This window comes from Geotrypetes seraphini, chromosome 8, assembly GCF_902459505.1.
Source record: "Geotrypetes seraphini chromosome 8, aGeoSer1.1, whole genome shotgun sequence".
Lineage (NCBI taxonomy): Eukaryota > Metazoa > Chordata > Amphibia > Gymnophiona > Dermophiidae > Geotrypetes > Geotrypetes seraphini.
Window position 1 is genome coordinate 62,080,597 of NC_047091.1, and position 27,643 is coordinate 62,108,239.

Sequence of the window (27,643 nt, forward strand, 5' to 3'; positions counted from 1 at the left end):
AGTTGTGTAAATTCTAATGTACAGATCTCAAAGGTAGGTGTGGCCATGGGAGGGGCAGTCGAGTTTAGGACTTTCCTAAAAATTATCTGCACTATTACAGAATATGCCCGATCCATGCAGAATTTAGGCGTAGGCATTTACCCAGGTTTAGATGGTGCAAATGGTCATTCCTAAATTTTAGTTGCAGGACCAGCCACTATGCTTATTCTATAAACCATGACTAGTTGTGGGCATAGTTTATAGAACAGATCTAAGCACATTATCTTCCATGCTGATTTTTTCGGTGACATATATAGAATTTACTCCTTTATTTATGTATCGATGTGTAAGTTTTCTGTTTCTACTTCCTTCTCTCATATGCCCTTATATACTTTGCCTCCCCTTCCTCATGCCAAGAAAGCGATAAAGCGGCCCTCAGATGAAACAGCATCCGGAAGCATAAGTTATAGATGTCAAACTTTTATTCAAGGACCCAACACAGCTAGTGTTTCAGTATTTTTATCTGTGTTAGGAGTCAATAAAGATCATATAGTAGTAAGGAGGAGTCTGATGAAGCTACTGAGCTGCCTCTCCTTCCTCATGCACAGTAGAGAATGACACAGGGACAAATTTTTCCCCGTCCCCACGAGAACTCATTTTCCCATCCCGGCAAATTATTTTCCTGCCCCTGCCCCATTTGTGCATGCTCATCTGCACAAGCCTCAACTTTAAAATCATAAGTAGCAACATTCTAGAGCTGATTGTGATGTCATAATGCCTCATTCCACCAATGCCTAAGCTCTGTCCTCATCTGCACAAGCCTCAGACACTTTAAAATCATATGTAGCAACATTCTAGAGCTGATTGTGATGTCATAATGCCTCATTCCACCAATGCCTAAGCTCCGTCCTCATCTGCACAAGCCTCAAACACTTTAAAATCATAAGTAGCAACATTCTAGAGCAGGAAATTTCATTGCAACACCAGGAAATATTTATTCACCAAGAGAGTGGTTGATCCTTGGAATGAGCTCCCGGTGCAGGTGATCGAGGCAAACAGCGTGCAAGAATTTAAGAGCAAATGGGATGCCCATGTGGGATCCCTTAGAGGGTTAAGCCAAGGGAACCTGTCACCAGGAGTGGGATCCCTAGGATAGTAGACTTGGGGGTTGGGTCAGTAGAGTGGGAAGACCTGATGTGCTATGGCCCTTATCTGCCGTCATCTTCTATGTTTCTAATGCCTCATTCCACCAATACCTTAGCTCCGTCCTCATCTGCACAAGCCTCAAACACTTTAAAATCATAAGTAGCAACATTCTAGAGCTGATTGTGATGTCATAATGCCTCATTCCACCAATGCCTAAGCTCTGTCCTCATCTGCACAAGCCACAAACACTTTAAAATCATATGTGTTAAAGGCTTGTGCAGTTAATACAGGTATGGGTCAGGGACAGCGACAAAATTCGTGGGGATGGGGAAAAATGTCATTCTCTAATTCATAGCCTATCCTGCCTCATGTGCTAGCGCAGTGTTTCTCAACTCGGTCCTGGAGTACCCCCTTGCCAGTCAGATTTTCATAAACTTATCCCCCTCTTCTACAAAGCTGCGCTAGCGGCTGCCGCGCGGTATCGGCCCCGAAGCCCATAGAAATTTAAAGGGCTTCGGGCTTGTTGCTGCGCGGCTTTGTAGAAGAGGGGGTTAATTTGCATACACTGCTTCCATTATATGCAAATTTCCTTCATGCATATTCAGTGTGGATATCCTGAAAACCTGACTGGCAAGGGAGTACTCCAGGACCGAGTTGAGAAACACTGCGCTAGGGCATGTACTTCTGTGCTTGCACTGCTTCTCCTCCTTCGTGCATCAGGGCATGTGCTCCCATGCATGCACAGCCTTTCCTATCTCATGCACCAAGACACAAGCCTGCGCTGCTTCTCCTTCCTCATGCACATGCTCCCATGCATGTGCTGTCTGTTCTTCCTCGTGTACCAGGACACTTGCTCCCATGCATGCACTTATAGTTCAGTGGTCTCAAACTTGCGGCCCGGGGGCCACATGTGGCCCGCTAGGTACTATTTTGAGGCCCTCGGTATGTTTATCCTAATCACAAAAGTAAAATAAAACAGTTTCTTGATCATATGTCTCTTTAGCTATAAATGACAATATTATTATTAAGACTTGGCCAAAAGGAAAGATTTATAAACTATGAAGAGTTTTACCTCATGCAAAATTGTCATTTCTTTAATAAGACATAAACTATTTTTTCTGAGGCCCTCCAAGTCCCTACAAATCCAAAATGTGGCCCTGCAAAGGGTTTGAGTTGGAGACCACTGGTGTAGTTGGATCCCCAGTGACTCCTCTCCTGACCCTGCATGGACTGATTTGTATACAAACGCCGCCCCTTCTCTCCACAAAGGCTGTTTATAATAGTGAAGTTTTCTTTGCTTATCACTTTGTGCAGCGGTTGAAGTAGAAAGGATATAATTGGAGAAGTCTGTTTGCAAATTCTGATGAAGGGATAACCCAACTGTACATTGTCAGAATCATATTCACCATCCGATCACTCCGAAACAAGTTCCCGTCCTGATCTGTGGAGGAAATATGAGATATAAGAACAGCATGTTTACTAGAGAGGGCAGAGCAGATATACACACTGCAGATGGAATTCATTTCTTTATTTAAACTATCAATTGACCACTTCCTGGTTTTTGAAAAGCCTCGTGTGAAATAGAAAACACCAAAACGGCAGAAGACACAAGACCATCACAGCTCAATATACAACAGAAGCTATTCAATGCCCACATCACGACCCATGTTTGTGTGGGGTGCAGATAAAGCCGAGTGCCCACATTTCTGTCTAGTGCGCAAATTTGGGCATGCAAATTATAGAATACCGTGTTTCCCCGAAAATATGACAGTGTCATATATTAATTTTGGGTCCAAAAATTCATTAGGACTTATTTTCGGGGGATGTCTTATTTTTTTCCATTCCTCTCCTCCATCCCAATTCTTCCTCTTTCTTTTTTTTTATTATTTATTTATCATTTTCATATTTACATTTCAAATATAAACTTGTACAGATAGCAATATAAGATCAAATCAATACACAAAAGCATACAATATACTTAAGAAAATTTTCCCCCCATAATTGCTCTAGTCCCCAATATATGAGATCCAAAATGTAGATAGTGGATTTAATCAAAAAGAAGGATAATCATTAACTAAGGATAACATGACTGGTCAAGATGATATCTAGTTGGAATAGTCACCTCTTATAAATTCTAATTAGGGCTAGTAACTTTATCCTTCTCCAATCGCGACAATGAAAGGAAAATAGTCAATTGGACTATTTTCAAAGAAGACATATTTTTGTGAGGAAAAATGAACCACACATTTACATGGGTAACGTAGAAAAAAAGGTCACTCCCAATGCAAGAACCCAAGGTTTTAATAAAAGAAATTCCTTTCGACGTCTTTGGGTGTCCCTAGATAGATTCGGATACATTTGTACTTTTAAATCTAGGAATTTCTTCCTCTTTCTTTCTCCCCCACCCCATATGCAGCATCTTTCCTCCCCCTCTCACCCATCCCCTTATGCAGCATCTTTCTATCCCGCCCTCCCATCCCCCTGTGCAGTAGAACCCCACCGACCCTCTCACTGTGAGACTGGCATACTTGAATCAAGTGTATATATAAAAGATTATAAAGAAACATACAATACAAACATCAAATAACAATACTCAGTAATACTTTCATAGATACAACAGTAAAGATCATGTGGATGTACACCTCGCAAAACATATTTTAACTGGTGAATAACTATAATAATCTGTAATTTCTAATAACAAAAGAAAGAGACTCACTTTTTCCCAGTAATCAAAGGTCTCTGGACAATCACATACAATGAAATGCTGGATCAGTCTCTACTCTATGACACAAATTTGTCTCTGCTATACCTGCTTTTTTTGATGTATAATATTTCTTTATTAGGCAAAACCAACAGCATACAGAAACAAGAAATAACAAAATCACCCCCCCCCCCCCATATCAGGAACACCCGCACAACCAAGGCAGGCTAATAATACAAATCAAGAATACAGCAAAATACGGAGTGTAAAAGGTCAGTATAAGCCTAATACTTTAGGTTATAAAAGCCCCCAACAAACCCCTCCCCAAAAAGAAACATCTCAACCATAGAACACCAAAAATAGGCTAGAACCCAAGAATCCAACCCCCCCCCCCCCCACCTACCCACCCACACCTGTGTGGCAGCCAAAGGAATCTAAGAAAGTGCAGAAAGATACAAGACAAGATACGGTTGCTCTCCAAAAAACAAAAAGTAGAAACAAATAGTAGGAGGTGGAGCTCCCCAACAGAAGCAGAGGAAAGAGAGAAAAGGAAAACAAAAAATACAGGAGAGAGAAAAATCCCACAATACGTGAGTGGGCATAAAAAGACTCAGTGCCTAACCCACTGCGTTTAGCTTCGGAGGACAAGAATTCAATAGGAGACTCCTCGCCCTATGGAGAAGAGATAGCCAATACACTTCCCAAACATCTTGAAACTTGGTCCAAAGGCTCTCCACTCGCACCCCCGCTGCTTGGCATTCTAGAAGGGCCAAATCATAGAGGAACAACTTCCACTGGGAAAAAGAAGGAGCAGTATGTGCCCGCCAAGAAACCAAAATAACTTTCTTAGCCAAAAGGAGAGCCTTGAAAACCAACAGCCTATGCCCAGTAGAGCAGGAGCTAAGATCATCTCCATCATAAAAAAGAACAATAGTCGGGGTACAAGCAGGCAACGAAGGACTTAGGGAGGACAAAAAAGCCCACACTTGCGTCCAAAAGGTCCGCACCAATGGGCACGCCCAAAACATGTGGCCCAAAGTAGCCGGGCACAGAGGGCACTTGATTATGAGAAATCTACGTAAAATAAGAAAATTATTTGACATAGAGCAATACAGGCTCATTGTCCAATCCCTAGTCCTAGATCTACTGGATTACTGCAACTCCCTCTATCTGCCATGCCCTGCCAACATGCTAAAACAGCTTCAGACTATACAAAACACTGCTCTCAGACTGATCTACTCCCTGAGAAAATATGACCACATCACCTCTGCCTACATAGACTCTCACTGGTTACCAATTCAAGCACAAATTCAATTCAAATTTTATTGCCTATTATTCAAAGAATTAAACATCTCTGCCCCCTCCTACCTAAACAACCACCTAAATCAAATCCTCACCACTAGACAAAGAAGAATTCTGACCCCATTTGCCTACCCTCCACTCAAAGGTACTCAACGCAAGAAAATGTTTGACAACCTCCTTGCAACGCAAGCAGCGAAAATCGACCACTCCATTTCCAACCTGCTGACAACTACAAGCAACCTCAAAACATTTCGAAAAGAAATCAAAACACTGTTATTCAAAAAATTTATCCAGATACCTTAACTCTCCCCCTCTTTCCTCTCCTCCCTGGTAAAATTCCCCTCTCAAAGCCTCCACTCCTTTGGTAATCTTTTCCTCCTGAAATTATCAACCAAGAATACAGTTCAAAATATCTACCAAGAATTCAGTTCCCTAAAATGTAATGCTCCTAGAAATGTACAGCTATCTTAACTGTTATCTAATTTGAAATTGCCTAGAAATGTTCAATCATCTTACTATCTAATTCGCAAGTGCTATGGAAATAATCCAGCTATCCTATCTCATTTGTAACCAAAAATAATTGTAATGTTCCTGGAATTATCCAGCTATTTTACCCCATTTGTAAATTGTAACGTTCCTGGAAATGTCCAGTCAGCCCTTTTGTAATCCACCTAGAACTGCAAGGTACAGGTGGAATAGAAGTCACTAATGTAATGTAATGCAATGTAAAACTCAGGGGGGGAAGATTTCATGGGGACACCAGGAAGTATTTCTTCACCGAAAGGGTAATTGATCGATGGAATGGCCCTCCACGTCAGGTAGTCGAGGCCAGTACCACGCTCGACTTCAAGGGACGATGGGACAGACAGGTGGGGTCGCTCCAGAGGAATGCTTAAAAGATGGATTCTCGAAGGAGGGAGGGTTCTTGAGTGGGCAGACTTGTTGAGCCGTCGGCCCTTTTCTGCCGTCATACTCTATGTTTCTATGTTACTCCTAATTTTGGCACACTCTGAATCTATCCCACAGTGCATCGCATAAATAAGAAACAAAGCACTCGGTAATCTCACCAAAGGACTGGATGCATTTTTCCAGGAGTTCCTCCATACTGCAGCCCTTCGTCAGCTGCCCCATGGCTATGGATGCCATGACTTTGTTGATCTCTGCAGAGCTGGGGCAGGTCATCCTCCGTCGACTCTGTCTTCTGTTCACTTTGCCACTTCTTCCAGCCCCTGGGTGGTTCAGAACGGGGCTGGGCCATTCCTGACGCAGTTTTCTGAAAGAGAGGACACCAAAGTAAGCACATGGGGACCACGCTTTCAATTATGTTGTCAGTTTCACTTTTTTTGTGAGTCTAGATAAGTCAGTTTGTTCTTCTACCTCTAATCCTGGCCTATGCAAGTTTCTTATCTCTTTGTTCACTTTACCTTGCCCACCCTGTTCTCCCCACTGTTGATAAAGCTGGCAGTAGCATAGGAATAGCTTGTTAGCAAAATGGTTTACAGGCCATGTGCTGGTCACTAGCAGTCAGACCAGGCCCCACTTCCGTAGCATATTTATAGACACTAAAGTCTTTTGCTTCTTAAGGATATAAAAACTGAGCCATACAACTGTACTGGATTCTATGTTTTAGACCAGTATCTGTCAAACTGTGTGCCACAGCACATTGGTGTGCCCCAAAGAGGTTCCGGGTGTGCCATATGAGAGTCCTGAATTTTACTTTCTTGCGAGAACTGATGCAGGCATTGAGGAAGCAGCGTGGTGGCGGCTGGACGCTGAAAAGATCGCAACCGCCCTGCACCGCAACTGTGACATTGCAGGAGACAGGAGGCAGCTAGCGGAGGTACGATATTTATTGGGGTGGGGGAGGGATGTATACAGAGGGTGAAGGATGTATAGGCTGCCCCTATGTGGTTTTAAAACTCTTAGATAAGCCACGGCTTGTAACATAGGGCAGCTTGTCTAAGAGTTTTAAAACATGTGTAGGCATTTTTTGCGGCCTATACACTGGGTCGGCCTATATGCGGGGAAACAGTACTGCAACATAGTATATAATAATAATAATAATAACAGCTTATATACCGCAATACCGTGAAGTTCTATGCGGTTTACAAAGATTAAGCAAAGGTACAAATTGATTGACTTTAAGAGGGGAGGAAGAAAGAGGGTTAATAGGACATTTTTGAGGAGAGAGTGATCAATAGAACAAGTTAATCGCTATAGAGGGGAAAGGGAAGAGAGGATCAGTTGTCTAGATACTTTAGGAACAGGTGTATCTTGCAGGAACTAAGAAAAACATCCTAAGAATGTGAATTATTCAGAACACAGCAATTAAACTTGTATATAATCAAAGGAAATATTACCATGTTACTCCACTGTACCGAGAGCTGCATTGGCTCCCGGTGGAGGCGCGTATTGTATTTAAGCTGGGCTGTTTTTATTATAAAGTCGCTACTGGTCAAGCTCCACAACATTTGACCGATTCATTTGTCTTTTCAATTCAGAAAAATCCAAGAAAAACTCACAGTTAGTGAATGCAAGTACAAAAAAATTTCACGAGCGACAATTTTCTTTTCAAGTTGCATTGCACCGTAGTGACTTTAAGAGTCGGTTCCTAACCTCTTACTCTTATCTTCAATTGAGAAAGCGGCTGAAAACTCATCTTTTCAAAAAATTCACGGGCAACTAAGGGCTCCTTTTATCAAGCGCGCTAGCGGGGTTAACGCGTGTGACTTTTCATCACGCGTTAACCCCCGCGCTGGCCTAAAAACTACCGCCTGCTCAAGAGGAGGCAGTAGGGCTAGCGCGGCCGGCGGTTTAGTGCGCGGTATTAAGCACGTTAAACCGCTAGCGCACCTTTGTAAAAGGAGCCCTAATTCTTTAACTATTTCATCCTGTACGTATTACTAGTCTTTTATAAACCGCATTGAACTACCTGGTTATGCGGTCTAGAAATTGATTTATTGCATTGTATTTATTGCATTATTCTCCCAATCATGCCTTTTGCCTTCATAGATTTCAATTCACTCTTATGTAGGGTTGCCAGATTTTGTAATGGAAAAAAAGAGGACACGTGATCCCACCCCATTCCACCCCCCCCCCCCCCAGCCCCATCCCGTTCTGCTCTAGCCTCGCTCCCTCATTTCTTCTTCCCCGAGTCCGGGCTGCGTGCAAGTGACATCGTCATGTCGCATCTGCGCATGCTCAAAGGCCCTCCAGACGCGGCCCCAAGCACGAGGCCTTCCAAAACCCGGACAAACTGACAGGTTTTACATATCCATCTGGGCACCCAGACAGTCCTCTAAAAAGAGGACTTGTCTGGATTTTCCTGGATATCTGGTATCCCTACTCTTATATATCCTAGCAGAACCATGCAGGAGTTATTTGATATTAACAATAATAATTTTATTCTTATATACCACCAAAGCCGTAGAAGTTCGAGGCGGTTTACAGCAAGAAGCGCAAGAGGTTACAGTCAAAGTCAGCGAAGAGGTTACAATCAAAGTCAGCGAAGTCAGCGAAGAGGTTACAATCAAAGACAGCAATACAATCGTACATAATGAAGGAATATGAAAGCTATAAAGTTCATTAGGGTTACTGGTTGAGTAAGCAGAGCTGAGTGGATTCTTAGTTAACAAATCGATTGTACAAGCTCATTTTTACCAGTTTTCTAAAATTGAAGTAGGATGATGAGAGCGTGAAAACGTTACTAAGCCAATCATTCCATTTGCCTGCCTGGAAGGCCAGAGTTCTGTCCAAGAATCTTTTGTAGTGGTCTCAAACTCGTGGCCCGGGAGCCACATGCGTCCCGCCAGGTTCTATTTTGAGGCCCTTGGTATGGTTATCATAATCACAAAAGTAAAATAAAACAGTATCTTGATCGTATGTCTCTTTAGCTATAAATGACAATATTATTATTAAGACTTAGCCAAAAAGAAAGATTTATAAACTATAAAGAGTTTTACCTCATGCAAAATTGGCATTTCTTTAATAGGACATTAACTATTTTTTCTGAGGCCCTCCAAGTACCTACACATCCAAAATGTGGCCCTGCAAAGGGTTTCAGTTTGAGACCACTGTACTATCATTTCCCAGAGCTGCTCTGCTTTAAAAATGAGAGAAGTGAGCCAAAAAATGAAAACAGACATGCATGCACCTGTTAAAGAAATGATTAAATCTATGTTTATATTTAACCACATTTCTCATTTGTGGGGAAATCCCACCGACACTTGATACACAAAGAGACTCATTTCAGCTTCTACCCTTTATATCATCAGTTCCTGAAAGTGACAGAGTCCCAAGGGCTAGACAAATAATCCCCAGAAAATCAGTAGCCATGATGCGTGTCCGTTCCAGTAACATGGCAACCCCATCAATATCAGTGAGAATGTGACAGTATCTGATTTCTCCCCAGTTGGTGTTTGGGCATGATCATAAACTGCTAAGGAGCCTTTCAAGACTTGGGGAACTAGCTTTGGAAGAGGCCCGGGTGCAGATTGTTAAAAGTTCCTCCATATCTTAAGGTTAGGGTTACCAGACGTCAGGGAAAACCCAGACTTGTCCTCTTTCTGTCCGGGCTCCCGGATGGACTTTCCAAAACCCTGCAGTCTGCCTGGGTTTTGGAAAGCCTCGACAAGCTCTGGCTGCATCTGCGGGCCTCTGAGCATGCGCGGATGAAGTCACATGCATCCGCGCATGCTCCAGGCCCTCCAGACGCAGCCAGAGCTTGCCAGGGAAGAGAGGAGGCTTTGTGGGGGCAAGGCTGGGGGGCAGGGGTGGAGGGGGAACATGGCATGGCTGGGGTGCAATGGGGTGGGGCTGGAGGCAGGATAGGGCAGGGTCACGTGTCCGGGGTTTTCCGGACTAAAATATGGTAACCCTACCTAAGGTTATTGTAACTTTTATTGTTCATTGTAAACTGCTTTGAATTTTCTACTTACAGTCATTTAAGTGGTATGGAAATGCTTACAAAGATAATGGTAAAGATATCCTGACCCTATGTTGTGCTTTTGGAAGTCTCCTGAAGGCTGCAAAGTGTCAGGAAAGTTGAAGTTCTTTGCCAAACCCAGCACCAAAGCCGAATAAAAAAAAAAAAGAGGGGAAAGCATGCAATGCAAGGTTCATGGAATTCTTTCCAACCCCTCTGTGTATGGAGAAGCACCTTCTTTATGTTTCCTTTGTATTGGTTCAAGCAATCATTTTGTCAAGGTTAGAGTACTGCAATTCAGTGTATTTGGGTCTTTCAAAGGTCAGTCTGCAGAGACTTCAATTAATACAGAACACTGCAGCTAAACTTATTTTCGGTAAGAGTAAATTCGATTGCGTAACCCCTCTGCTCAAGGAATTACATTGGCTTCCAGTGTATTTCAGAATTCAATTTAAGTGCATTTGTATTGCATTTAAGATCTTATTTGGCATTTTTGCCACTTTGATTTCTTTAGACTAGAATGTTCATAGATCTCATCTTGCCAGAAGTTCTCAAAAATTAAAACTTACCAGTGTTCTCCCCAGAAATTTTTTCCAGCCGGGGGGCATGAAAAAGTAGCCGGGTGGGGCGGAATGGGGAAATTTGGTGGTGGGGAAAATTAACCCCCTCTTTTACTAAGATGTGCTAGCATTTTAGCGTGCACAAACCCCTGCGCTACGTGGGAAAACTAGCGCCAACTCAATGCTGGCGTTAGCATCTAGCGCGCATGGCATGGCAATTCCTCCGCTCGATAAGCGCACACTAAAACCACTATCATAACTTAGTAAAAGAAGCCCTAAATGTATACTATTTTTATTAGTTAATTATTATTATTATTTTCCAATGCTCAATATGACTTCCTTTTTTAAGGTTTGACACTTGTGCCAGAATATTTTTACTAAATTTAAGAAGTATTTGCCCTCTTTCAAATGGTATAGAGGTTTAAAAAAGGGAAAGGCATTAATGAAGTCATTAGGTTCAATCTAGCCATTTATTTCTCCATGAATTTAAACAACTAAAAAAAAAGATAAATATAGCTCATCCAGTCATACAAGAAATGGCTCTACAGCAGGAGTGCCCACACTTTTTGGGCTTGCGAGCTACTTTTAAAATGACCAAGTCAAAATGATCTACCAACAATAAAATTTTTAAAAAAACACAAAGCACACTGTACGCAGAGAAAATGTTAATTATCATTTATATTCCGCGGGTTTTCAAAGAGGTCAAGGCAGGCGATTCTATGCAATGTCACCTCAGGAACAACTATACAAAAATAGACAAATATATCCCCTCCCTTTTTACTAAATCGCAATACTGGTTTTTAGAGCAGGGAGATGCACTGAATGCCCTGCGCTGCTCTCGATGCTCATAGGCTCCCTGCACTAAAAAATGCTATTACGGTTTAGTAAAAGGGGGCCATAGTGCAAAATATAGACAGCAGATATAAATTCTTAAAACAGACACATTTTGATCACTAAACTGAAAATAAAATCATTTTTCCTACCTTTTTGTCTGGTGATTTCATGAGTCTCTGTTTGCACTTCCTTCTTCTGACTATAAATCCAATATTTTTTCTTTCTGCCCCTCCCCTTTTCTTTCTGTCTCTCTTTCTTTCTCTCTCCCCCTGCTCCCCCAAGCCATCGCGCCAATTTCTCCACTTCCCCGATTCTTTCCCTACCCCCTAAGCCACCATGCCGATTTCTCCCTGCTTCCACGAGCCAGACCAGGAATGTACAAGCGCCAGACTCACAAGAGTTCACCTCTGATGTCAATTCTTACGTCAGAGAGGAAGTTCCAAGCCAGCCAGGCAGCGATTGGCTGGCCCAGAACTTCCTCTCTGACATCAGAATTGATGTCGGAGGTGAAGTCTTGTGAGTCCGGTGCTTGTACGTGCCTGGCCTGGCTCAGGAAGGCAGGAAGAAAAAGATTGCCAAGGCAACTCGATCGACTTACATTGCCTTTGCGATCTACTGGTTGATCGCGCTCGACCATTTGGGCACCCCTGCTGTTATGGTATCCTGTCCTGACCTGAGGAAAGGGGTTTAGTCCCCAAAAAACTGCCTTATTTCCATTTCCTATTTATAAACTTTAATCAATAGGTACAATACTATTTGATTCTACGTAAAGTAACAAAAAAAAATTTTTCTACCTTTTGTCGTTTCTGCTTTAATCATCTTGTCTTCACTCTTCTTTCTAGCCAGCATCTGTCCGCTCTTCCATGCATCAGCCCCTTCCATCCACTGACCGCCCTCTCCCCATTCCATATGGCATCTTCCCTCTTTTTATGCTCCTTCAATAAACTGTCTATCCTGTGCCCCTTCTCTTCTCCTTTGAACATGATTGATTTCAGCTCTGCCACCTCTCCATTTTTCTCTCTCTGTCAACACCCCGTTCCCTATGCTCTGGCAAGTCTCTCTTCTCCTTTCTTTCCTTCACACCCAACAGTCTGGTATCTTCCCTTCCCTGATTCTCTGGCATCTCACTTCTTTCCTTTTCTTCCATATCTCCCTCCCCCTCCATGCTCTGACACCTTCTCCTTCCTTTCCCCCTTCCTTTTCCCTTGGTCTGGCATACTTTTCTCCTTCCCTCCAATCCCTGGCATCTCGTTTCATTCCCTCCCTCATCTTCTTTCTCCCTCCAGTTGGGTGCAGCAAGTCTCTCCCCCTCTGCTCCCTTTCCTCCTTCTGTCACCCAAGGCCTGGAGTCATGTACTTCTTCAGGCAGCAGCATTCACAATTTACTGCTGTTGCCAGCTTCGGGCCTTCTTCTCTGTCGGGTCCTGCCTTCATAGAAACAGAAGTAGGCAGGACCCAGCAGAGAGGAAGGCCTGAAGCAGGCAACAGCAGTGAATTGTAAATGCTGTTGCTAGCCGAAGAAGTTCATGATGCCAGGCCGAGCACCTGGGGCAGACTGCTACTCTTCCCCCCCCCCACGACCCTCCTATCTCTCCCTCCCTCCCATCATGAGACTCTAAACAGCACTGCTCTACTCTAAGCAGACTGCTTCAGCGCTTTCTCCTGCCGTGATTCCCTCTGGCATGTCACTGATGAGGGAAGGAGGGAGAGATAGGAGGGTCGGAACGGGTTTGGGGGGGCGCCCGGGATGATGATGAGACTGCTGCTGCTGCCAGCGAATCCAGCAAGGGTGAGGCCCCAAAGCACAGCACTGGCGGGCCCCCCTGACCATTTCAGGCCCTAGGCCTGTGCCTACTGGGCCTATCCTTTAATCCGGCCCTGCTTCCCCCCCCCATATGCCCTGACATCTCTCTCTTCCACTCCATAGCATGGTATCTCCTTTCCCTCCCTCCCATGGTCTTTGCATCTCTTTCCTCCTTTTCCTGATCTTCCTTCTCCCTCCTTCCCTCTCTCTCCCCAATTGGGTGCAGCAACATTTCTCTTCCCCTCCCCCCATTGGGTACAGCAGTATCATCAGCATTTCTCTTTCCTCCCCCCAATTTGGTACAGCAGAAGCAGCATTTCTATTCACCCTCCCCCCTAATTGGGTGCAGCAGCATGACTCTTCCCCCTCCCCCTATTGGGTACAGCAGCATCATCATCAGCATTTCTCTTAACCCCCCCCCCCCCATTGGGTACAGCAGAAGCACCAGCATTTCTCTTCCCCCTCCCCCTCTAATTGGGTACAGCAGCATTTCTCCTCCCGTCTCACAAACCCGGCAGATTCGCTACAGACAAAGGCAAGTTGCAAGTTTCCCTTCGTCGCTGACCTATCTCCCAAAGGTCAGCGACAGAGGGAAGCTTACAACTTGCTGCTCTTGCTTACTTCGGGCCTTTCTCGTTGCCGGGTCCTGCCTTCGCGGAAACAGAAAGTAGGCAGGACCCGGCAGCGAGAAAGGCCCGAAGTAAGCAAGAGCAAGTAAGCTTCCCTCCGTGGCTGGCCTATCTCCCGCATGTTCTGGGGCTCTAATGGTCCGTGCCGGCTTCTCTTCCCTAACCCCCCTCGACGTAACTCCGGGTTCGAGTCGCTTGCTGGGGTTTGTTTTGTTTAAAGTCCGGCGGGAGTCTTTCGGCGGCTCTTCAGGCTGCGCGTTAAGCAGTGGTGGCAGCAGGATTCGGCAGATGACTGCCGGGAGGTAATGTAAATTTGTTGGGCGGAGCACCCGGCTGAAAAGCGCTGGGGAGAATACTAATTACATTGCCTTCTCTCAGTGGTAAAAACAGAACCTTCAAGAGATTCAGTCATTCTTTTGCTTTTAAATTAACCGAATTCTGGAATGCTTTACTACTTACATTAAGAAGTTTAGGTTCTTTTGCTTTATTCCGGAAAGCTCTGAAAACTTTTTTTGTTTGCTAAACATTTCGGAAATGAACTATTTCAGTCTACTTTTCTTTGTCAAGTTTATGTATTATGTATTACATTATCATTAACCGAGTCGAGCTCCTCTTGGTTGATGACTCGGTCTATAAAACTAAGGCCCTGTTTTACTAAGGTGTGCTAATCGATTTAGCGCACCCTAAAAGCTAATACGTGCATGTTAGTCTATGGACGCGTTAGCATTTAGCGCATGCTAATTCGATTAGCATGCGCTAATCGGTTAGCGCACTTTAGTAAACACAGGGGGTAAGTTTTAGTTTAATTTATATTACTCGGAAGCAAGATTGGCTTAAGACAGAATTCCTTTAACATTAATTTCCTCCTTTAAATTCTCCTCAATCAATCTTTCAATAGAAGCAAAATACAGCGTCCCCCTTCCTCTTGTGTTCTCCTTAACTGTTTTCTATCCTATACGAATTGTATTTCTTCCCCGTCCTCCTTTTTGTCTCGTGTTAGTCCAGTCCAATTTGTTATCAATAGTCACGCCATTTGACTTATTTGTTTAAATGCTCCTTTTTAATTATATTGTTATTGGCGTTTTATTTATTTATTTATTTTTGTTCTCTCCCCCCCCCCACCCCCACCCTATTTTTAAACTGTATCTTGCTTAGAAGTTGGATAAGCGACAATATCAAATTCTAATAAAAACTTGAAACTTGAATTCTCCTTTTCAATTCCCAGAGATGAGAGGAATAAGGTATACGAGAATATTTACCTCTATTTTTGCTTACGAAGCCACCAAACTTTGGAAAAATTTATCTGACCATATAGTGTTAATAAGTGATTATAAATTTAAAGAAGTCTTTGAAACCTTTATTGGTTTAATGAATATGTGTTAAAGGGGTAATTTCATCTGTTTGAATTTGTGTTGCTAGTAGATTGTAATTCTGGACATTGTCTCCAATTCTTGTTGCGTTAACCGCAGTGAACTTCATTGAGGTATTTGCGGTATTTAAATAAAAATGGTTAAAAATCCAGGGTCTTGGAACCTATCTTTCATTTATTTACTTATGGCTGAGTGGGTGGGGCCTGGGTTCAGCTGCAGTAGCAAACGCACTTGTTGTATTGGTTTTCCATGCTGCTACATAGGTGACCGGATACCGGTTATGTACCGCTTTTTCTAGTTAGTTTTGTAGGTGTTTTGGGGGGGTATTTTCTGATTATAGCCGGGACTTTGGTTTGCTGTGGTCTGTTGCCTTTAGCCTTGTATTACTGGGATGGGGGGGTTGGGGGAGGGGGGGCTTCCAGGTGGGGGAGAGAAAAACTGGATGACGAGTTCTGTATTATGTCGATTGTTGTTCTTTCGCTGTTTTCTGTACTGTCATCAATAAACAAATTGTTTCCATAAATAAAAATGGTATTGTATTGTATAGTTTTGTGTTTTGTAGGTGCTCTGCATGTGTTGGATCTGTAGAAGATAGCTGGGGTTGGTGGGACAGTTTACAGAATCAGGAAGTTGAAAGGGGGGGCAATTTTTGAGGTGGTGGTACGGTTGTGAGGGTGTTAGGCCACTTGCAGGAGATAGTTTTTAGGGATGGGCCCTTTGCAGGTGGTTGGGCAGTTACAGCGGATATTTTTTAGGGGTGGTGCAGTTTTTGTGGGGATTGGCCCATATGCTTATTCTGGCTCTTATCGCTTCTCTTTTCCTTCTACCAAATCCTTCTGACTCTTTTTTTCACTCATCCTCTTTCAGTTCCCCAGTATCCCATCACTTTGACTCCCTCTGTTGCTGCCGCACAGCATAATTTTTCCAATTATATGCTGCCCCCTTCCCTTTCTCTGAAGCCAGCAGGCCCTTTGCTCCATGCTACAACTTTCCTATCTTCAGAGTCCAAATACGCCTTTTGCATGGGAAGATTGCTTTCATCTCCCATATCTGCCTGTGACCTAATGGTTTCTTTCTTTCGCCTGGTACCTGCAAATTGATTTTCCAACTCTGGAGTGCACAAGGGGAGGTACAGGGCAAGATCACAGAGCACAAATACTATATGGGACATTCATTCAGAAAAAAAAGTGATTGTCAGTCTAGCATAGCGTGTCTCAAACTTTTTAAGCTCCGGCACACTAAACGGAGCAAATGCGTTTCACAGCACATTATAACTGAAATTATAAAATTGCAAAACCAACAAAAAACTAAATTTGAGAGTTATTTATTTAAAATTCTTTAAGCTCTGTATGGGTAATTGTAACAACAGTGAAAGTAAAATAGAGAGAATAGAATTGCTCATCAATGCGATGAATGTGCTTGTTTTTGAGTGCAAATTAACTCAAAATGCAGCTCGATAGTCAACAAGCAAACATTTCATTCCATCATCCACCATCTGCAGTTCTCTTTTTTAAAAAATTTAATTTCTGTCAGAGCTGAAAATCCAAGTTCACAAAGATAAGAATATATACAGTACCAAAGCCTTGATTGCTTTGTTGCTCAAATTAGGATAACTGTTGCATAAAGCATAAAAATTACACGCTGCATGAAAAATAAAATTACGTGCTGTTAGTTTACAAGAACTAATCACATCAAAGAATGATGCTTGTCTGGGCAGTTGTATCTTTAAGCACACGGACGTTCATAACATTGACAGACTCTTGTGTACACGACTTACATGTCATCTATTCTAGTGACTTATGAAGGGAATAATGTAAAATTCTGGAATCTCTCGTGGCACACCTGGAATCTGTTTGGGGCACCACCGTTGTGCTATGGCACGCAGTTTGAGAGAGACTGATCCAACAGATTGCAGGATTTAAGGCAGTATGGGTTTTGCCAAAGAAATCAGACAGATCTTGGTGATTTTCTTATTAAATCTGGAGCACGCACTGGATGTAGGATGCTTAGATTTCAGCAAAGCTTTTCACACTGTCCAACACAGGAGACTCATGAATGAAATGAGCAGCCTAATAATTAGGCCCCAAGGCGATGAACCAATTGAGTATTAACTAACAGGTGATAAGTGGAGTGCCTCAGAGATAGAACTGGCCCCAGGACCAATTCAATACCTTTGGGACTGCTACTGGGTTAATAGGAAAGCTGGTGGTTTTTTTTTTTTTTTTTTTTTTTCAAATGGCATTAAAGTTTGCAAGAGTCTGAACTTACTGGAAGGAGCAGATAGAGCGAGGAAGAATGGTCGAAGAAAGCTTGAGGATTGGTCACCCCGTTATTCCGTGAAGCCCACTGGCCTCCTGTTTCGCATTGAATAACTTATACAATTCTCCTACTTGTATTCAAGATTAAACTCGTACACTCCCCATCATTCCTTGATAAACATCTCATCCCATATGCTTCTTTTTGGGCCCTGAGATCCACTGATCAAAATCTGCTGACTGTTCCCTCACTCAAAGAACTTTTCTACACTCGAAACACCATCTTCTCTGTCACAGCCCCCTCCCTCTGGAATGCAATGCTATCACACCTCTCTTGACAAATTCAATATCAAACTTAAAACCTTTTTATTTCAAGACGCGTACCAAAATTCAAGATAAGATCCTTTTTTCATTCATCTTCAATGGTTAAAGAGAAGCGACCACCCTTCCATATTCATTCTCCCCCTTCCCCTTCTTACCTCCCTTTTATTTTTGACTTCGATGTAATTTTGAATCTTCCCCTTCCCCAGTACCAATTTTGTCCATATCTTTGTCGTTGTCATGTAGAAGGACAGAGGTTGAGAGAGACACTAAAGAATGACACGGGATGGTTTCCAGCCACTGACCCCCAAGCCTTGCATTGAAGAATGCTGGTGTAGTAGGACTGAGGTTGAGAGAGACACTAAAGAATGACAGTCTCTGGTATCCAGAGCTGATAATGTGATGTCATAATGCTTCATTCTACCAATAAGAGCCAATCTCATCAGTGATGTCATAATGGGTTCATTATCCTATACTTGGCTCACATAAGAATCAGAGTATGAATGGGCTCAGCCACTGACCCTCAAGCCTTGCATTGAAGAATGGTGGTGTAGAAGGACTGAGGTTGAGATAGACACTAAAGAATGACACGGGATGGTTTCCAGCCACTGACCCTCAAACCTATTGCCCTATTTTACTTTTTATTTCTTTTTTAAAACTCCAATTTTAGCTATTGTAAACCGTCCAGATATTTGTTTGATGGTCAGTATATCAACTGTAAATAAACTTGGAAAATTGGAAACTAGCAACTTTGTTTCCATGAAAACAAATGTAGATTTATGCATCTGGAGTAGAAAAATCCAAGGAAGCAGTACACATTGTGAGTCAAGTTACTGCCAACTAATACAGAGTGTTTGAAGTTTCAAGTATTATTAGCTTTAATATACCGACCATCGACGTGTATCTAGCCGATTTACAATGCTAAAAAATTTAAAGGTTAAAAAAATATATAATAATTATAAGAGGGGGAAGAGTGAACATTAAGGACAATTTACAAATACAAACTTAGACTTGAGGATAAAGAGGGGAAGGGGGAGTCAATAAATACATCATTAAAAACAAAGTAAAAGAACAGGGAAGAAGGGGGGATATAACATCAGGAGTGGGGGTCGCTTCTTGAAAGCGGTTGGTGATAAGTTTTACTAGCTGTTGGAAAGGAAGTGTTTAAGGGCTGTGGTATGCATCTTGAAATAAGAACATTTTTAGTTCAGTTTTAAATTTGTCGAGGAAATTTTCGAGACGGAGTTGAGGTGGCATAGCGTTCCATAAAGTTGGAGCAACTACGGAGAAGTTAGTTTTCCTGGTGTAGTAGAATTATTTGATGGAAGGGATGGTTAATAAATTCTGATCTGCTGATCTAAGTGTTCGAGAAGGGCAAAGAGGAATGATGAGTTTATCGAGAAAAGACGGAAGACGGGAAAGTTTGAAAGTGATACGGTGTGTAATGGGTAGCCAGTGGGCTTCTTTCAGAAGAGGAGTAACATGATCATATTTCCCTACCATATGAATAAGTTTGATTGCTGTATTTTGGATGAGCTGCAGACGACATAATTCTTTATGAGGAATTCCATTATATAGAGTGATTGTATCTATTGATCTCAAGACAGCAAACAGCGCAGCGCAGTGTATCTCTCCCCTAAAGCCAGGGGATTGCTAGAATGCACAGGGGAAGGCACAACTAATAGAAAAAAAGAGCTAATAGTGTTCCTGTGCAAATCCTTGAGTCTTCATCTGGAGCATAGTCAAGTTCTGGAATTCCTTGCAGTAGAATGTGATAAAAAGCAGTTAGCATAGCTGAGTTTAAAAAAAGGTTTGACATAATTCCTGGAACAACAGTCTTTAACCTGTTATTGTACATCTGAAGAAAGCCGTTGCTTATTCCTGGGGGTAAATAGCTTATATCTGGCTACTTTTAAGAATCTTTTTAGATATATGTGACATAGATTGGCCATTGTTGGGAAAAGAAGCTGGGCTGGATGAGCCTACGGTATGACCAGTGTATGAGCAAACAAACCAGAAGGAAGAAGGGGTCTTGCCTTGAAACAGAGTCAAACCTTAGATAATGAGTAACTTGGTCTGCGAGTGTTTTGCAAGGCGAGCAAAACATTCTATTAAATTTGTTTAAAATCTACTACTGAGTAGCTTCATCGCATGTCCCCTACTCCTTGTATTTTTGGAAAGAGTGAATTCCAGTAAGCGATTCACATCTACCCTTTCCACTCCACTCAGTATTTTATAGACCCCCGGCCCTATCATATCACCCCTGAGCCGTCTCTTCTCCAAGCTGAAGAGACCTAGCTGCTTTAGCCTTTCCTCATAAGGAAGTCATCCCATCCCTTTAATTGTTGTTGTCACCCTTCTCTGTACCGTTTAGAGAATCCGCGCCCAAAGGTTATAGACTACTATTGGTTATGCATGTAACTGATAGCGGTTAGGCGCGATAATTGACACCAGCCATTGAGCTAGCATCAATGATTGTGCCTAAAACTAGGCATTTAACTGCAGATACACATTAAGGCCCCAATTCTATAAATAGCACTTAAAACCTGGGCACCTAGGAATGCATTGCTGTCAATCTTCATTTGTTCTGTCTATCTGTCCTAATTAGATTGTAAGCTCTTCTGAGCAGGGCCTGACTATTGAATGTTAAATGTACAGCGCTGCATACACCTTTCATTGCTATAGAAATAACAAATAGTCATAGTAGTAGCTAAGGTTTTTCCCTAAAGAACTCAGCTTTAGAGAATGGCACAGGTACAAATTTGTCCCCTGCAGGAATTCAATTTCCCCATCCCTGTGAGTTCTGTCACTGTCCCTGACTCTTCCCCATTCCTGTAAGCTCTGCCTTAACCGCACAAGCCTGAAACACATATGATTTGAGGCTTGTGCAGATGAGGATGGAGCTTGCAGGAATGGAGCAGGAACAGGAAAAGAACTTGTGGGGACAGGATGGGAAAATGAGTTCCCACAGGGCAGGGAAAAATTTGTCCCTTTGTCATTCTCTACTTGGGAGAACAGTATAGAAAACTGAATAAATAAATAGTGTGAAAAGTTTCAGCCTCTGATAACCAGACCAGAGCTGGTATTGTGACATCATAATGCCTCATTCCACCAATGCCTAAGAGCCAACCTCATCAGTGATGTCACAGTGGCTTGATTGTCCTATACTTGGCTCACTTCTACATTTTGATTTGTAGAGTGGTGCAGGTTAGAGAATGACATGGGGACATATTTTTCCCTATCCCCGCAGGAACTCAATTCCCCGTCCCCGCGAGTTTTGTCGCTGTTCCTGCCCCATTCCTGTAAGCTCTGCCGTAACCGCAGAAGCCTCTAACACTTATGATTTTAAAGTGTTTGAGGCTTGTGCAGATGAGGATGGAGCTTGCAAGAATGGGGCAGGAACAGGAAAAGAACTCATGGGGACGAGATGGGAAAATGAGTTCCCGCGGGGACCGTGGAAAAATTTGTCCCTGTATCATTCTCTACTCAGCATATCAAAAAATAGTTCAAATTCAGGTGTCATCTCAATAACAGCAACATACACCCTCTCCTGAATTATCTAATTTGTGAATGCAAACTGCAAAATACTGCAAAAGTTACTCAGGATGAAAACTCACAGAACAAGAACGCCCACCCTCACCCCCCTCTCAGAAAAAGCAGCACCCTAGAATGTCAGTGTACCTTTTGACAAAACTGAACAAGCTGAATTATTACTGATCCCTACATAGAAACTTCATACTAACAGAATGCCTGATGTCAGTCACGCACGCAGAACACAGATCCTTATCAAGTACAGACTATGACTTCTGATGAAAGCTATCATTTGAATACTTTTTAGACATAGTAACATAATAAATGATGACAGATAAAGACCTCCATAGTCCACTCAGTCTGCCCAACAGTCACATAAAAACATGACGGCAGATAAAGGCCAAATGGCCCAACTGCAGTAACCATTATCGCTTCCTCTCTCTAAGAATCCCACGTGACTATCCCACGCCTTCTTGAATTCAGACATAGTCTCTGTCTCCCCCACTTCTTCTGGGAAATGTTCTATGCATCTACTATTCTTTCTGTAAAAAAGTATTTCCTTAGATTACTCCTGAACCTATCACCTCTCAACTTCATCCCATGCCCTCTCATTCCAGAGCTTCCTTTCAAATGAAAGAGACTCGACTCATGCGCATTTACGCTATGTAGGTATTTAAAAGTCCCTATCATATCTCCCCTTTCCCACCTTTCCTCCAAAGTATCCCCATACGTCTTTTGATGAAGACCATGCACCATTTTAGTAGCCTTCCTCTGGACCAACTCCATCCTTTTTATATCTTTTTGAAGGTGCGGCCTCCAGAATTGTACACAATATTTTAAATGAGGTCTCACCAAAGTCATACACAGGGGCATTAATACCTCCTTCTTCCTACTGGCTATACCTCTCCCTATGCAACCTAGCATCCTTCTAGCTTTCGCCGTCACCTTTTCAACCTGTTTGGCCACCTTAATATCATCACATACAATCCCACCCAACTCCCGCTCTTCTGTCATGCACATAAGTTCTTCACCCCCTAAACTGTGCTGTTCCCTCAGGTTTTTGCAGTTCAAATGCATGGCTTTGCATTTCTAAGCATTACATTTTAGCTGCCAAATTTCAGACCATTTTTCAAGCTTCACTAGGTCTTTCTTCATATTATTCACACCATCTGGGATGTCTACTCTATTGCTTATAAAAATGTTAAAAAGATCAGGCCTAGGAACAGAACCTTGAGGCACACCACTGGTAACATCCCTTTCCTCAGAGCGATCTCCATTGACCACTACCCTCTGTCATCTTCCACTCAACCAGTTTCTGACTCAGCCTGTCACTTTGGGACCCATCCCGAGGACTCTCAGTTTATTTATTAGATGTCTGTGTTGAACACTATCAAAGGCTTTGCTAAAATCTAAATAAACCACATCTAGCGCACTCTCTCTATCCAATTCTCTGGTCACCAGTCAAAGAAATTGATCAGATTTGTCTGACAAGATGTACCTCTCTAGAGAAGCCATGTTGCCTTCAGTCCTGTAATCTACCGGATTCCAGAAACTTCACCATTCTTTGTTTTAAAAGCGTTTCCATTAATTTGCTTACCACAGAAGACAGACTTACTGGCCTGTAATTCCCTACTTCTTCCTTACTTCCACTTTTGTGTAGAGGGACTACATCCGCCCTTCTCCAGTCCTCCGGTACCACTCCTGACTCTAGAGAAGCATTGAAAAGGCCACCAGATCTTCTCTAAGTTCCTTCAGTACCCTCGGATGTATGCCATCCGGTCCCATCGCTTTGTTGAGACATTTAAGTATATCACGGGACGGGTCAAGGTGGAAGATGATATCTTTCTTCTCAAGGGACCCTCGACCACAAGAGGACATCCACTCAAGCTCAGGGGAGGGAAGTTTCGTGGAGACGCCAGGAAGTACTTCTTCACGGAGAGAGTGATTGAGCACTGGAACAAGCTTCCAGTGCAGGTGGTCGAGGCACGCAGCATCCCAGACTTCAAGAACAAATGGGATACCTATGTGGGATCCCTGCGAGGTCATGCCAAGGGATAGGGTCACTAGGACTGAATGAGCGGGTCAGTAGAGTGACAGTATAATCACAATTATACTTTCAGGGGTCAGTAGACTTAAGAGGGTGGGTAAATAGTGTGGGCAGACTTGATGGGCTATGGCCCTTATCTGCCGTCATCTTTCTATGTTTCTATGTTTGTCTACTTTTAATTTAGCTAGCTCCTCATGAACACAATCCTCTGAAAATCGATCAGGGTCTACCACTACTCCATCCCTCTTCGTGTTTGTCTTCTGCGGTCCTGCTCCCGGTGCCTCAGACGTGAACACAGAACAGAAATATTTGTTAAGCAATTCAGCCTTTTCTTTATCGGTTTCTACATATTTCTCTCCCTTCACTTTTGAGTCTCTAAATGCTACTTTTGTACTTCTTTCTATCACTGACATATCTAAAAAATGTTTTGTCTCCCTATTTTACTGTATCAGCTACTTTTTCTTCCATTTGTACCTTTGCTTTCTTGACCAGCCTCTCTTAACTTTTCCAAATATGTTGCCTGTCTTCCTGTGATCTTTTGTAGTTTATGAAAGCTAACCTCATAGTCTTTACCTTCTCAGCTACTACTTTTCAGAACCAAGCCTATGCTGGTATGTCTTGGTGGGCTCATAATCTATCTAATGTACCTGGGGCAATGGGGGGATTAAGTGACTTGCCCAGCGTCACAAGGAGAAGTGTGGGTTTGAACCCACAACCTCAGGGTGGCTGAGGCTGTAGCTTTAACCACTGCGCCAAAGCCCTTTTGATGGGGAAAAAAGCCATCCTCACCAACTGGCTCTCCCGTGATCCCCCGTCATATGCACAATGGAGATCCCTAATGATAGTGCACGGAACACTGGAGAGACGCATGGTGGGAGACTTGACTTTTGGCCTGGGTCGCAAATTTTGTCAGGTGTGGGAGCACTTCTGGCAGGACCTCACAACGCGTGCTGGCAGTAGACTTTTTAATCTTTAAGATTTTATTCCCACTCTCAGCTGTTGGACTGGCCATGGATTCTTGGGGAGGGGAGGGGGGATGGGAGGGGAATTGATTATATTGTTGAAAATGTTATTTCCTGAATGGTACTACTGTTTGTATTTGCTTCTTACGGCTGGAATAATAAAAATCATTTAAACATAACCACTGCGCCAAAATCCCCCTGTTTTATCTGCTATCATTTACTATGTTACTATGTTAGATGTCCTGGGGGGAGGGAAAGCATAACTGCAGATTCACCTAGGGCCGCGACCCTTTAATACAGTTCCTCATGCTGTGATGACTGACCCCCAACCATAAAATTCTTTTCATTGCTACTTCATAACTGTAATTTTGCTAATGTTATGAATCTTAACCTTTTCCTATCGTAATAAATTTTACGTTACGCTGGTTCCAATTGTAATTATTTTAGCAAAGTTATGTATTATTCACCGTTAGCATTTACGGCTATTGTAAACATAATGTAAATAAGTCATAATTCAAATATTTTGTGTTCCTGTCGTGTACTGTATGGGACATACGATGGCAACGACATTTTTGGAATGTCCCGTCAGCCGGGACACATGATAGGAAAAGGTTAATGTAAATATCTGAAATGCAGGATGTATTTTCATTGTTACAAATTGAACATAATTAAAGCATAGTGATTAATCACAAAAACAATATGTAATTATATATTGTGAAATATTGATTTCTAATTACAAATAACTATTCCGAAAACAACTGAAAACCTGGCTATTCTCTAACATATAACATCTCTTCTCTTGCTTACATCCCCTCTGTTTATATGCTCTTGTAAATTTTCCTTTTTAAGCTTTGTAAACCGTGTCGAGCTCCACTTCCGTGGAGATGATGCGATATATAAACTTAAGGCTTAGTTTAGTTTAGTATGTGGGCGTATCTGCATGTGGGCAGACCCACCTGGAGACAGATAGAGGAATGTTGTCTCGGTTTCTAAGACCAGTGCTCTTCAACCTTTTGACACCTATGGATCGGCGGAAATAAAATAATTATTTTGTGGACCAGCACCGGTCCACGGACCGGTGGTTGAAGAACACTACCTAAGACCATCAGAAATATGTGTTTTCCGATGATCTTAGGCAACCCCTGTGAAAGGGTTGTTTGACCCCCAAAGGGGTTGTGACCCACAAGTTGAGAACCGGCCGCTGATCTAGGGTGTCTGATTCCTTTGGATCAGCCCTGTTACCACAAAGTAATAATAGAAATATGTAACAAAAAATAACTGAAACCACAAGAAGCAAGACTGCATGCAGTGTAAACATCAGAGAAAAGAAACAGTGATGCATTTTTCTAATTGAGTTGGTCATAGTCTTTGGTCTCTGCTTTCTTTGGTCTGTCTTCTCTGAAATCTGTTCCCAGGGTCTCCTATCCAGTTGCTATTTCTTTTCTTTTTCCTCTATTCCTCTCCTATCATCATCTGTGACGTTGATTATTCCCTGTTAGTTTTCTTTCATTTATTTTTCTGCCTGTCTCTTTTTGTTGCATCTGCCTATAGCTTTCCATCTCTTTCTCTTTCCCCAGCCTCTTATTCCAACTCCCTTCTCTCTTTACCTTTTCCCCCATGGCCTAGCTTTTTCCCTATCTTTATCTTGTCCTTCTGTGTTTAACATCATCCTTCCTTTATTACATTACATTACATTACATTACATCAGGGATTTCTATTCCGCCATTACCTTGCGGTTCAAGGCGGATTACAAAAGGTTAGTTTAAGGACAGAATTACAATGAATAAAGAATTACAGCGTTACAGAATGACAGAATTATATGAATTGTAGAGCATAGCTAGAGATGTAATATGAAGATCTTGAGGGCTTTTAGTGGTCGTGTTTTTATTTCTGTTTTAGGAATTTCTTGAAAAGTGTGGTTTTTATTTCTTTTCTGAACGTCTTATAGTCTGGGGTGGTCATCAGAAGGTTGGAGATTTGGTTATCCAGTCTTGCAGCTTGTGTGGCTAGGAGGCCGTCATGTTGTTTTGTTCTTTTCACTTCTTTGGATGGGGGGGGTATGAATGGGGAGTGCGTTTTTCTGTGTCTGGTGCTGGTTGCTTGGATGAGGCGATTATTCAGGTATGATGGGCTGTCTCCGTGTAGTGTTTTAAATAATATGCAGTAAAATTTAAATTGGATTCTTTCTTGGATTGGGAGCCAGTGTGAGTTGATGTAGGCTTCAGTGATGTGGTCGTATTTTTTCAATGAATAGACGAGTCTTAAGGCTGTATTTTGGATTGTTTGGAGTTGTCTTATCGTAGTCGCCGGACATGGGAGGAAGAGAATGTTACAGTAGTCCAGTATTCCTAGTACTAGTGATTGTACTATAAGTAGGAATTGTGTGCCTTCAAAGAATTTTCGGACTTGTCTCAGGTTTCTCATGATTGCGAATGATTTTTGAGTTGTTTTGTTTATTTGTGGCTGCATTGTGCAGCATCTGTCTATGGTCATGCCTAGTAGTTTTATGGTTGTTTGGATGGGATATTTGGTTGCGTTTATGTCTAGGATGGTTGTGGTTTGGATCCTGTCGTTTTCTAGGAGGATGAATTTGGTTTTGTCTTGGTTGAGTTTAAGTTTGTGATTTTCCATCCAGTTTGTGACTGCTTCCAGTGTGTGGTGAAGTTCCTCTGTCATGGTATGTTTGGAATGATCGTATGGGATGAGGATGGTGATGTCATCTGCATAGCTATAGGATCTTCCTTCTGTACCCAGTAACTTCCATTCTCAAGATTCACCATCACTGCCACTGCTTCTTGGGCCTGCAACAGCAGTGAAATTAAATGTAAGCCCAGGACCTTTAAACTTATCAAGGTTTTTTTTCCTCCCTTACCTGGGCAGGTAATAGGTTCCAAATTTGAGGGGCAGTTACTGAAAAATGCATATTACGCCTGGTGCTGATTGTCTGAGGAGTTATCTGGATATTGGCATGAGGATAACTTCTGGAAGCTATCTTACACCCAAAGATAATGGTTACTGTGGATGGACAGACTGGATGGGCCATTTGGCCTTTATCTAACATCATGTTTCTATCATTATCTGGGTATAAATTTAAACACCGTGGCCAAAGTTTGAAGTCAATACGGGCTGTGTTGTTTAAAAATCAGAAGTACAATTTTTACATTTAACAACTGAATATTCTCACATAGGCATATACCTCTTCCAGATATCCCAAATCCTGCACCCCCCCTCCCATCTTTAGTCATATAAAAATGTGTGCATTGAGAATTATCCATTCA

The 27,643-nt window shown here is 42.5% G+C and overlaps 1 protein-coding gene across 1 annotated transcript in view; it reads right to left on the reverse strand.

Annotated features, from left to right (window-relative positions):
- RASGRP4 (RAS guanyl releasing protein 4) overlaps positions 1-27,643 on the reverse strand; it is a 119,273-nt gene that overhangs the window by 77,245 nt on the left and 14,385 nt on the right. Inside the window, exons 2-4 of the mRNA XM_033956455.1 lie at positions 6,196-6,401; positions 2,431-2,566; positions 1,333-1,350 (exon numbers count right to left, since the gene is read on the reverse strand). Of these exons, the coding sequence (XP_033812346.1) occupies positions 1,333-1,350; positions 2,431-2,566; positions 6,196-6,401 (360 nt within the window). The remainder of the gene's footprint in view (positions 1-1,332; positions 1,351-2,430; positions 2,567-6,195; positions 6,402-27,643) is intronic.